General features: G+C 37.9%; 1 protein-coding gene across 1 annotated transcript; it reads right to left on the bottom strand.

The window, feature by feature from the left end:
• Positions 1-609: 609 nt before the first annotated feature.
• On the bottom strand, positions 610-9,880 carry vps29 (VPS29 retromer complex component). The gene is made up of 4 exons (XM_033643556.2): positions 9,742-9,880; positions 3,791-3,982; positions 3,127-3,362; positions 610-1,126 (listed from the first exon to the last, which is right to left on the bottom strand). Exons 1-4 carry the CDS (start codon positions 9,742-9,744, stop codon positions 1,009-1,011), a joined length of 549 nt encoding a protein of 182 aa, XP_033499447.1. The 5' UTR covers positions 9,745-9,880; the 3' UTR covers positions 610-1,008.
• Between the last annotated feature and the right edge of the window lie 3,502 nt (positions 9,881-13,382).

The raw sequence follows: 13,382 nt of genomic DNA, 5'->3' as shown, positions 1-13,382 counted from the left end.
GAATAGTTTTTCAGTACTTTCCTCTTTCAGTATGATACCTCGTGCACAAAGCTGGCCCTGTACCCAAATTGTTCTCCCAGTTTGGTGCTGAAAAACTCAACTGGTGTGCACAGAGCTCTGATCTCAACCCCGTCCAACACCTTTAGAATAATCAAACTCATTACTCAGTGGAAGCAAACCAGTATCATATATTTTGAGACTGCCCCAAACTGATTTTACACAGTAAGGGCATTTACAAAACATCAAGTACAGTGTTTAAGACTCAAGCGCCCCTGAACTTGGAGACTCCTTATCTGGGTCACATTGTGTTTTGGAAACAGACGAAGGATACAAAGCTGCTGCCGGCCCTTTTGACTGCAATAAAAAAATCAATCATTAGAAAGTGGCTGAACACAACACCAGTAATGTGAGCTGGAGGAAAATTTGGGGACTTCTGTTCGTCTGCTCTTAGATCTCTTAAGTTTAACCACTTCCATTAAAAGACATCATCTGGATTTCCCCCTCAGTGACTGTTCCCTCTCTACTACCTTGACCACAGTGTGATCCACAATATGTATACATGTTCATATTGTTTTTACTTCCTGTGTTACTGAAGACAAAAACAGCTGATGGAGTGAAATTAGATCTTTATTGTGGGAAATAAATGAAAAAAGGCCGACAACAGGAAGCTAAAGGCCTGGTGGTTACAGGACAAGACGAGGGCCAAAGTAACAAAACAAAAAAAAAAAAAAAAAAAAAGGGAAAGAAAATGGCACCAAATATTTCTTTTGATAACAAATACATGTGACATTATTGCATTCTCTACAGTTACCAGATGACAGCTTGGACACAAGCAAATGCTGATGACTTATAAACAATATAATACATATTTTCTTTTAGAGTTAAGTTACTGAACAGTTTGTTACAGCATTAACATTGTGGTGACTGCAGGAGAGCTGCTGCCCCCTGGTGGAAAGGAATGAAACGATACACAGAGCCTCCTCCTCCTCTTCCTCCTCACGCCGTCCTTTAAGATTTCTTGTATTCGATTCTCTCCACCTTGACGTCGTCTCCGATGAGCTGATAAACGTACGTCACCACTGTTGATGCCTGGATGTCCATTAATACAAAAGAGGGGATGATGTTGCTGTGAGGAGAGAAGACAGACGTGTTTTAGGGTTGAGGCTTTTACAACACCTCTGACTGTAATTACAGTCTGGTTTCTACTGTTACACCTCTTGTACTGTAGGTCACAGTGGAGAGCGTCATCACTGTGGAAAAGATCTGCAGCAACATCAGAGGCTCCAAAAAATGTCACAGTCATATTTGTTAACTGTTACTTTATAATGTGATCAGCATCATCAGGGTGTAAAATGCATTGCAAACACAACATATATCTAGATATGTGAATTACTCATAGTATACATGTACTTCATTTTCTTTCAATGTGTTTTTGTCTACTACGGCTACACCAATATATCATGTGACCTGTGTCACATGACCCCCACATGAGTTCTTAAATTGCACACCTGTTCCCAATGCATTTTACACCCTGATGAAGACTCTCTTGTCGAAACACATTGGTTTATCCATGTATAAATAAAGGATTTTTGACCACAGTCAGAGTGCCTCGGATGCATTTTTGGACTTCCTGCCTGTACCGTGGACTTTTACACTGAGTGAGCTGGCCAGTTGCTTTTCGTCTTTATATTTTCAAGATTAATAGATTAATCTTTTAGTCCGTACAATGTCAAAAAATGTGAAAAATGCTCAACACAATTTCACAGAGCCCAAAATGATGTCTTCAAAATGCTTTCTTTGTCCAATCATCAGTCCAAAACCAAAAGACTCTTCATTTACAATCATAAAAGACAAATAACAGCAGCAAACGCTCACATTTAGGAAGCTGGAACCAGCAAGTATTTGACACTTTTGCTCAAGAAATTGACTGAAATGATTAATCAATTATCAAAAAGTATCAGCGATTTCTTTTCCTTCAGTCGACTGATTTGATTAATAGACTAATCGTTGCAGCTCTAGTAAAAATACTCCATTGTGAGTGAAAGTCCTGAATTCAAACTGTTGCTTTAGTAAAAGTATAAAAGTACTGTCTGGCATTAAAATATAAGTAAAGTACCAAAAGTAAAAGTACTCAATATGCAGAATCAGAAGAAAATATATATATTAATGTTGCAGCTGGCAGTGTTGTTATACTCGAGATTGGTTTTGATCTAGAGACAGGTGTCAAGATCGGTCGTCCAGGACTTGTGTCCCGCCCCATTCCCGCGTTGTGTTTTTCCAGAGGAACGGCATATTTATATATAAAAACTGAGCATAATCAATCAGTATAACATAATGCTAAAATAACTCCAAACATAACAGCTGAAACAGCTGTATTTCACATACCTTTGTTACATCATAATATTTTTACAGTATATTTTTCATATTTTTATTCAGATTTTTGTAGTTACATTTATGTTAGTGACCGTTGCAGTAGTTTTGCTGACCCTTGATATGCTTATTGTGTATTATTTGTGTGCACCAAACACCAAGGCAAATTCCCCGTAAGTGAAAACCTACTTGATAATAAAACCTTGTCCTGATTCTAACTGCTACGACCATGTGGCAAATAACGAGCCCATAGTCCGTTAGCTCAGTGCTTACACGTGGTGGGAATTATCAATGACGCGCTGGTAGAAATTTGCATCGTGATATTATCTAAACAAATGAACCACTTTACTTTATATGCTTGACATTAAATGACATGAGATCAGACTTACAAGCATACATTACGTATGCTTTGTGGAAACAAACTAATAACTGCTGACTTCACATTTTTAGCTTCATATTATCATGATGATTTTCCCATCCTACACATTCCCGTTTACCTTTTTTCCCTGTTTCGTTTCAGTCATGTGATGAATAGTGAAACTGACCCCCTATCCCACAGGGACTTTCTCCGCCAGTTTATCAATTACTTTATTCTTCAATGGTACCAGTGTCTGAGTGGTTGTACCTTTGGATCTGGACTACTCATGTAAACAAGGGATTTTTTATTTCAGTGCTTAAATTAGACTTTGTCCTCATCTCCAGCCTGTGAGGTGACAGTGGGAGGTTATGTTTCATCAGTGTGAATGACCCCTCTACCTTTCCAGTGCGCTGTAGGCTCCTGTGGCCGAACCAGGGTTGATGTAGAACTTGTTTTCATTCTCGAATGCCTCGAACTTGTGCGTGTGCCCGGAGATGAGGATGTCGACATCAAGCTGTCTCTGGAGCACTGCCAGACTGGCCATGTCACCCCAGGGGATCACCTGGTGGCCGTGGATGAGACCGATCTTAAACTGGCCCACTGTCACCACCTTCTGCTCCGGGTAGTTCAGGTTCTGAGACGAGAACAGGAGAGAGTTTTGATTTGAAAGTCACGTTACACTTGTTCTTCGTGATCTACGACTAAAAAACAGATGTGCACAGAACAACTGTGGTATCACTGTATAAAAAGACTTCAGTTTTTCAATGTGACTGTTTCTAAAACTTGTAAACTAGGAGAGTAAAATTCAATTTGTGAGGAGAGCAATTACAGTTTCATTACACGCATTAGTCTTTAGTACCGGCATGGGATCCATTTCAATTCATTCATGCAATTAAATATTTAGACACATTAATTATGTCTTTTTCCCCATCTGTGCCGTTAGTTGAAAACCCTCTTATTGGAAGTTCTGCAAACTAAAAATTCTGCTGGACTCTGAAGACCAACGTCATCCCCTCCAAACACACGACATTATCGCTATTTCTTTTTCATTGTTGCACAGACCTCGTCGAAGTCTCCTCGGACTATGTGGACGTCTCCTGCGAGAGTCTTCAGGTAGTCATAGCTCTCCTTGGTGCAGAGGTTGCCTGTGCAGAGAATGTGCTGGATCTTCCCTGGGACCAACAGCTTCTTGAACTTGGCTGGCAGGGTGTTGCACCGGTGGGGGATGTGCAGGTCACCTAACACCAGGACCAACTGATAGCATCGCACAGACACAACACACACACACACACACACACACACACACACACACACACACACACACACACACGGACAGGTTAGTCACGCACCAATGAGGGAGAGTTCAGGCTGTGTGGTGTTGCATCTGATTAAAGAAAAAAGAAAGTGGGCCAAGGATAGAGCCCTGTGGGATGCCACAGGTCGGTATCCACCAGAGCCACTGTACACCTCCGTTAGTTATTATCAAGTTTCTTGTTTAAAACCATCAGATTACTGTCCATATCTTTGTTAATGCACCCAAACAACAACATACTCCAGATTAATGTAGTACAGTGAATAAACAGGCTTAATTCATAAAAGTAAAACTTGTAAATAAGCAATATTTGTGAGTAAAGCTGACTTTATTAAGTGTCTGAACTCTTCACTAAGCATCTTATCTGGGTTGTGGAAGTTACTTCTTACATAATCTGGGGAAAAAAAACAGCCCATGGTGGAATAATATGGATTATATGGATTGAAATAGCACAGCTGGATTTCAGACACTCAATAAGAGATATAGGACATGAGAGTGAGATAATTATGTTTTCACACAACACAAGGAATCAATAAGAATCACACACCACCAAACCTTAAAGTTCATACTAAACATGAAACCTGACAATAGCATTTTAACTCCACTAGCCTGTAGAGAGATGCTGTAAATGTTAATTGTAGTAGCATGTTACGACTTTGGTGAGAAACAAACCAACATTTTAAGGTTTTATTTTACACCATAAATCAGATCAGATGATAAAATGGTGCACACAGCTGAATAACTTTGAGACAAACCAGAAACTAATGGACATACCTTAAATGTGTACAATCAAAGGTATATGTTTTTAACTTCATACACATGCTTTGTCAAAAACACTACAGATATAAGATGCTTACATTTGATGCTATTGAGACCTTTTCCAGATAATTTTTAACCAAATTTGAGACATTTTTTTGGACAAATAATTGTTTGCTTATTCAAGCAATGCAGGTAAGTTTACAGGTACACTGATCAGTAGGGCTGCCACTAACGATTATTTTCAATGTCGACTAATCTGTCGATTATTTCTTTGATGAGTCGACTAATCATTTCATCGAAAAATGTGTTAAAATGTTGAAAAATATCGGTCTGTCTCACCCAAACCCCAAAATTACGTCATCTAATGTCTTGTTTCACACTCAAGCCGAAGGAGAGTGTGTAAAGCTGCCAATATCTGAACGTAAGAAGCTGCAATAAGAGTGTTTTGGGGTACTTTTATAGTACTTTTCTATGAAAAATTACTCAAACCGATTAGTCGACTACTAAAATAGTCACCGATTATTTTAATAGTCGATTAGTCGACTAATTGTGGCAGCCCTACTGATCAGCCAAGACATTTAAACCACTGACAGGCGAAGTGGTCATCTCGTTAGCTGCTTGACGTGCACCACCCACCCAAACGTTGTTGCAGAGCAAGTACACCCCTTGTGGTTAGGCACTCCCCGATGGGCAATGCGCCATGCCACACTGTAAAAAATGCTCAGGAATGGCCCGAGGAATATGATTAAAACCTCAAGGTGTCACCCTGGCCTCCAAAATCCCAAGATCTCGATCAGAATGAGCATCTGTGGGATGTGGCAGTTGTGTCCATGTCTCGACATGTCAGAGGCCCCACGGTGGATCGGACTTGGCTCTGACCTGTTGAGGCATGGACACAAGACCTCTGGGGGTATACTGGAGTGTCCAGCACCAGGGCTTTGGCACCAGAGCCTTTGAGTCCTGTGCATTATGAGGCAACGAACTCACACATCCCACGGATGCTCGATTGGATTGGGATCTGTAAAATTTGGAGGTCAGGTCGACACCTTGAGATCTTTGTCACATTCCCAGGGCATTCCCTGACAACTTTTGCACTGTGGCAGGGCGCATTGTCCTGCTGGAGGGGCCACTGCCATCAGGGAGTGCCAGCGCAATGAGTGGGGTACTTGGTCTGTAGTGGTGTTTGGGTGGATGGTGCCAAGTGACAAGCACATGAATACCACGACCAAAGGTTTCCCGACTATACATTGCACTGTAACCAGATGATAAACGTTATGTACTTCACCTGTCAGTGGTTAAAAAGTTTGGCTTTTGGATTGCCGTATATGTGGTCACCTGCAGAGGTAGGTTTTTTGTAGGAATATGGTTATTAAAATGAGTTAAGTTAATCTACATTTTGCCAACAGGTAAGTTTTAAGTATTGGGTTCAGTTGTAGATTTGTAACATCAGAAATGTGGACTTTCACGCAGAGGGGCTTGAATTATTTTAACAAAAATAAATTAGAGGATAGATAAATAAAAATCTGACAAAATGTTTGCGGCAGTAAGGACCTCACAAATTCAAATTCAAGACTATTTAATGACTTTTAAGGCCTCGTGTTTATAGTAAGACATTTTAAGGACCTGCAGACACCCTGCCTTCACTCTAAAAACAAAACAGTAAACCTGTTTTACTACAAATTATATTTCCTCACTAAAGAACTGCTTAAATTTGATCCAATTGCAGCAGTATATTATTGCTGAAGTGGAGAGTCTCCATTCACGAGGGTTTCCTGTTTTGAAATAGATGAGTCACTGGTAAGAAGTCCCAAACGAGGGAGTTGTGAAACATCATTGCGACCTTAAAGCCTGCCTGAGTCATAGCAGTCTTTACAGATTCTTAAAATCTTATATGGGAGCTTTATGTTTCCTATTCTGACTTATTTTTGGGGATTTGAGTGATACGTCATTTCTTGTTTATGACAGAGCAGGTGCAGCTAAAGCATCATTGCCTGCCGGGCACCAGATCCCTGCAGTGCAGTTGCTGAATTAGCAGCAGAGACAGCAGACCTCCACAGCTGTGCGATCCAAACCCTGTGTTAGTGTGGCAGGCAGAGGAGCGAGCAGAGAACAGGGATCCAACACAGAGCGAGGGCACTTACCCGGTGACCAGCCTAGTTGATTGGAGACAGGCAATGAGGAGGGGGAGGAGGAGAGTGGATGAGATAGGGAGGAGGAAGGCAGGATGTGCACGGAGAGAACAACACGAGGCATGATCAAAGATTTTGGGGGGGGGGGAGTTGGGGGGCGACAAAAAGAAAAACAGGAGACAAGAAAGAGTTGGGACAAGAGGGGAAAACTAAAATTAGAAATTAAAAAGTGAATGGATTAAGTAGACAGATATTAATCATCCAAAAACAAATAAGAAAAGTTAAATGACAATGTGGATGGTTGATGGTTAGTGATGATGATGATGAAGCACATGTATAGTTTTTACCTGACTGCGTGTGAGCAAAATCAAGTGGGGAAGCAAATCAAAGTGTGGACTGGAATTTAGCTGTAATCAGTGGTGGAATGTAACTAAGTACATTTACTCAAGCACTGTGCATAAAGTCAAAGTCAAGCTACTTCTACTTTACGTAAAGGAGACGTGTGTAGGATTTAGTGGTGTCTAGCGGTGAGGACTGCAGATTGCAACCAGCTGAAACTTCTCTTGTGTGCAAAGTGTGAACTCCTGGTTAGAATTCCTTCACCGTTAATTGTTCAGGAGGTTTTTAGTGGAAGCCGAATTATCCTCAGAGGTCTCTTTCCTCATCACAACAAATAAAACAGTTCCACGTTACAAATCCGTGTTTCTCAAATGCTGTTTAGCCTAGCACCTGCTAATGCATGCTCGCCTTTTTTCTCTGATAACGTAAGATCTAAACGTTCAGGAGGTTTTTAACAGGGAGCCGTATTATCTGCAGAGGTTTCTTACTCCAAAACAAATGGAGCCGGTGATTTAAACCAGTCAGAACACTGAATAAAGCAGTTTCACATAAAAAAACAGTGCTTTCCGAATGCTGTTCGTCTTGTGTCGAGTGGCTGCTAACTGCTGTGGCTGATGCGAAAACTACTTAGCTACTATAGAAACATGGCGGTGCAACATGGTAAACTCGATGGACAAGGACCTGCTCTATGTAGACATAAACGGCTCATTCTAAGTTAACGAAAAAACACGACAATAATTATCTACAGGTGATTATACACTAAAGAAAACACACTTATTATTCTGCCAATATGCACACCTAAACCCAACACACTGGACCTTTAAGTTTTTTCCATTTTATGCTACTTTATACTTCAACTGCGCTACTTCTCACTCAGAAGGAAATATTGCACATTTTACTGCACTAAATTTGTCTGACAGCTTTAGTTACTTACTCAGATTACAGTTTTACATCCCCTTCCTGTTAAACTGAAGGATGGTGTGTTTCTTTATGTGTTGAGAAAATTCTCCTCCTTCTTATACTCAATAAACTCCTTAAAAACCTCTTGGATCAGCTACAAAATGCATCTTTACAAAGCTGAAAACAGGCAGTTTAGAGATACATGGGTCTCACAGGACGGCCGCGCTACAAACACATGATGATCTTATATAGTACTGTAGATGAAACGACCCTGCAGTGTATGAAGGTGTTAAATAGCACAACCTTAAACATCTACAGCAGTAAAATGACACATACACATTAATGCAGCAATAATAATAATAATAATACTTTCAGTACATTTTGCTGATTTCTAGGGGTGAGGGAAAAATCAGTACAGCATAGTATCGCGATATTTTTCGTGTGGCAATACTGTATGGATACACAAACACCAAGTATTGTCATATTCATCATATAAATTCTTATTACTGCAAATTCAAATGAAACTTTTGGTAGCCTACTAGATTAGTAAGAATAGTAGACTTTTCAGTCCACTGGAGACATTTTCTGCAATAAAAAATAACTTAAGTGAGATGAACAGACTGAAGACAAAGCTTTCCTTTGGGGACAAAATTTGCTGCTGAAAAAAAGGCAATAAATCATAATATATTACAACATAAGTTACCACACATCATATTGCTACACGTTTAAAATCGTAATAATTATGACTCAAATATCGTGATGATATCATACTGTGGGGCCTCCGGTGAGTCCCATCCCTACTGATTACATACTTTTACTTAAGTAAGGTTTTAATTGCAGGACTTCTACTTGTAATGGAGTATTTTTACGATCTGGTATTAGTACTTCTGCTTAAGTAAAAGATCTGAGTACTTCTTCCACCACTGGTTATAATGCACCAACTACATAGATTTAAAATGTTCCTAAACTTGATGTTTTCATAAATATCTTGCTCCCAACTAGAAACAGGAAAATGAAATGAAGAGGGAATGAATGAATGAGCTAATAAATAACATGTAACTGTAGGTGTAAGTTTGTCTGAGTAGTGTGATTACGTCAGAAATCAATGACAGTTATAGCACGGGTTAATAACTGGGTGACAGACATCATTACTGCTGCACAGGAAAAGTGCCTCATGAGATAAAGTAGCTGTTAGCACAGCATGCTAACTGCTTAGCACACGAGAAAAAGTACAAAATGTCGTGATATCAAATAGCCAGACAACAAGAGTGGTTGATTAACAAACGTGTCGAGCTGAAACTCCACCGTGCGGATACAAAGTGTGACTTTAGAAGTGCTTGCAGCTTGTTGCAGTGGATTTTTTGGGGGGACTAAACTGCTCAGCTGTCATGTGATCGTTGATCCATCTCGGAATGAAGCTTCACTAAAATCAAACGCTGAAACTAAGATGTAAAGCCGCCATGTTGGCCTCCTCGCTTCGACAACGAGTCTAAGAAAACATGGTGCGAAAGAAGTGCTCGAAGCGCGGGCAGTAAATGTGGGAAATTGTGGCCTTTTCGCCATTTCATACTCACCATCTTCTATTTTGCTGTTTCTGCTAGTCAAGTTGAGGAAGCGCCTACACACGTACAGCGTCAGGCCGTCAGCCAATCAGAGAAGAGGATGCGTCAACTACAATAGACCACTTCCTTTTGCCCTTTCAAAATAAAACACGAAAACATCTAAGGTAACTGGGGGGATAAAATACCAGTAGTGCGACAAATATTCAGATCCTTTATTGAAGTAAAAGTGAAAGTACGACATTGTGACAATACTTAGGGTATATAATCAGCAAAATGTGCTTAACCCTTTGAAATCTGAGTGAATTGGCTTGATTTCAATGAGCAACTCAAGAAATGGTCAAAAAATGAGCAAGGTATGAGTTATTAAGAGTAACCCTATTAACTAAGAAATTACCCAAAAATAAGCCAAAAAAGAAAAGTAAAAAACAAAACAAAAACAAAACCAAGCAAGAAAATCATGTGAAAATAAGCAAAAAAAAAAAAAGTAAAAAAACATGAGGCATGATCAAACATTTTATAACATGATTTTAAAAATGAAATAATGATAATAATAATAACATATATATATATTTTTAAATTGGATCATTTTCTTGTCACTTTTAACTTATTTCTTACAATTTGCATGACATTTCTTGCCAAGTTGCTCATTGCCTTTTCCCCCATATTTACTGAAGAAATCAAACCAATTTGTTCAAGATTCAAAGTCACTCTGTTGTCAAAGAAATTAAGCAAAAAATAATCCAAAATGAAAAGTAAAAAAACAACAAAAAAAACAAAAAAACTTAAGTCAAGCAAATGAATAATAGTTAAAATAAAAAATCTGAGAATAATAGCTAAATATTACATAGAATAATATGTATATTTATTTTCTTTTAACATGATTTTAAAAACTAAATAACTAGAAATTTAATTGAATTAATTAATAAATATATTTTAGGTAATTTCCTTATTTCTTGCAATTTGTGTGACATTTCCTGCCAAGTTGCTCATTGCCTTTTCCCCCATATTTACTGAAGAAATCAAACCAATTTGTTTGGGATTCAAAGTCACTCTGTTGTCAAAGAAATTACCCAAAAATAATCCAAAATGAAAAGTAAAAAAACAACAAAAAAACAAAAAAACTTAAGTTAAGCAAATGAATAATAGTTAAAATAAAATATCTGAGAATAATAGCTAAATATTAAATAGAATAATATGTATATTTATTTTCTTTTAACATGATTTTAAAAACTAAATAACTAGAAATTTAATTGAATTAATTAATAAATATATTTTAGGTAATTTCCTTATTTCTTGCAATTTGTGTGACATTTCCTGCCAAGTTGCTCATTGCCTTTTCCCCCCATGTTCTCTAAAGAAATCAAACCAATTTGTTGAGGATTCAGAGGGTTAAATGCCTGAACGCAGCACAAGAAAACTGATGATGATTCAGGTTTCAAAGGGTTTAAGTGTAAAAATTATATATATATGATGTTTTCAGTGTTGGGAAGGATAGACCACTCTGAAGAAGAGTATTAGAAATTTGAGGTTGTTTGTTTGGTTCAGAAATCCCTTTAAGTCCAAAGTTGTGTTTTGACCACATTTGGCTGTGAAGCGTTTATAGCACTGGTATTTGCTCATTTACAAAGGTTTGATACAGATGCTTCCACCCTATATTTCATCCTTTTTAACTCTGACCTCACATGATCTTGGTCCTCACCCACAGAACAAGGTTTTGCTTCACAGTCCCTTCATCAGAACTGAACTAGGAAGAATATTGTTCTCTTACAATGCTCTTTATACATGGAATAATCTGCAAATGACCCTGAACTTGGACACTCTGCCACTCTCACAGCTGTTTGAATACCTTATTTCTGATCTTGTTTTAATTGAGTATTAATGTTTTTAACTATACATCTACACAGTAACACAGATCCTATATTACTGTTTGTATGATTTTATTTCTGTTTTAATTTATATGCATAGTGGTTCTTTGTTTGCTTATTGAAAATTGTGAGAAAGTAGGCTATGCCAAAAAAGCAATAAATGAATGTTATATATTCTACATATAAACTCCTTACCGAAATAATATATTTGGATGTAATCACCAACAGTTTAGTTAGTAACTGTACTTTAATTACATTTTTTCAGTAGCTGTAACTGATTATAATTACGTTTATGATGTCATTCAGATACATGTCGCTAGTTATTTCCAAACACAGCATGTTTTTGAATCAGTATTACTGCTGCATTAGTGTGTATGTGTCATTTTACTGCTGTAAATGTTTAAGATTGTGTTCATTTTAACTCTTTTATATACTGTTGGGTAGTTTAATTTACAGTGATTCATCATATTCTATAAGATCATCATATGTTTGTAGCCTGCCAGTCCTGTGAAAACATTTTCAGCTTTGTGACGACGACTTTTCCAGCTTTTTGAAGTTTGTGTAGCTTAAGAAGAAAGCTGGGAGAATTTTTTTAAACACACAAAGGACCACTTTGTCTTTAAGTTTATAACAAACATTCAAAATCAACACATCTGGAGACACATGGTCTTTACTGGACTGACCGTAAACCAAAATTACAATTTTACTGTCTCATAAAGAATAGCTATAGTATAGAGCCTTATCTAAAGTGCAGTTTAAACAAAAGACAAAGATCCCTATGTGCACAGTTGTGCTCAGGAACATTGCTATTTGCATAAGAGACCAGTAGGTTTATCGCCCCTCCAGAGGAGGACAGACTTTATTAGTTGTGTAAGATAGGTGGAACTGAGATTGAGGTTCATTTTTTTTGTTTTACTGTCCTGCATATGAAGACATAAGGGATGTAGTTTTGATTAAATGACCTCTATTTATGTTGATTTCTTTTGGTTGGATGACCATGAAAAATTTGAGTTATGTTTTGGAAGGGACACTTTATTTGTGGCAGATTTGTTTGCCAGGCCTGGGATAGAAGTAGGGATGCACGATATTGGGTTGCCGATATCTCATATGCCGATATGTAACAACTCATCTGACTGATATCCAATACCGATATATCCACTTTTTCCCCCACCTAATTTTAGTGATCATCAAGTCTCTTCTATAGTGGAATTAACATCATATCATACATGCAAACTCTTATCCTGGTGGCCAACAAGCACATGGATCATAAAAAAGAAGTGGCGACACACACATCCCAAAGAAAATTTCATTTGGGTGCTGGATCAAAAAACTCAAGTGAAGACAAAAAGAAAAAGATGATCCGCACACCAAATAGAGCTCCCATTACTTTAATTTTATTTTGTCATTCGTGATGTTTCGAGCATGTAGGCTCTTCCTCAGACTTGTACAACAACAAGCACATGGAGACATGAAATACAACACTTTTCAGTGTGTGTGTGCAAACTACAGTAAAGCATGCCGATTCTGATAGTTCATTTTAAAGCCGATATTGGCTGATACAGATGACGTACCGATATTATTGCACATCCCTATATAGAAGGCAAACTGAGCAGTAAGATCACATATACCTTTATTGATTACTGCAACGATACTGTAATGGTGTCTTGTAAACCCATGAGGGTTGGACACATTTTTGTGTGCATGACATAAAATTAAAAAAAATATATATATAATATCTATTATATATAAATAAAACAATATAAATAACAACTATAGCATAACAAAAAA

The sequence above is a fragment of the Epinephelus lanceolatus genome, chromosome 15 (genome assembly GCF_041903045.1).
Source record: "Epinephelus lanceolatus isolate andai-2023 chromosome 15, ASM4190304v1, whole genome shotgun sequence".
In the NCBI taxonomy this organism is placed as follows: Eukaryota; Metazoa; Chordata; class Actinopteri; order Perciformes; family Serranidae; genus Epinephelus; species Epinephelus lanceolatus.
Note: the sequence above shows the minus strand (reverse complement) of the source record. Positions and strands in the feature narration are given on the sequence as shown.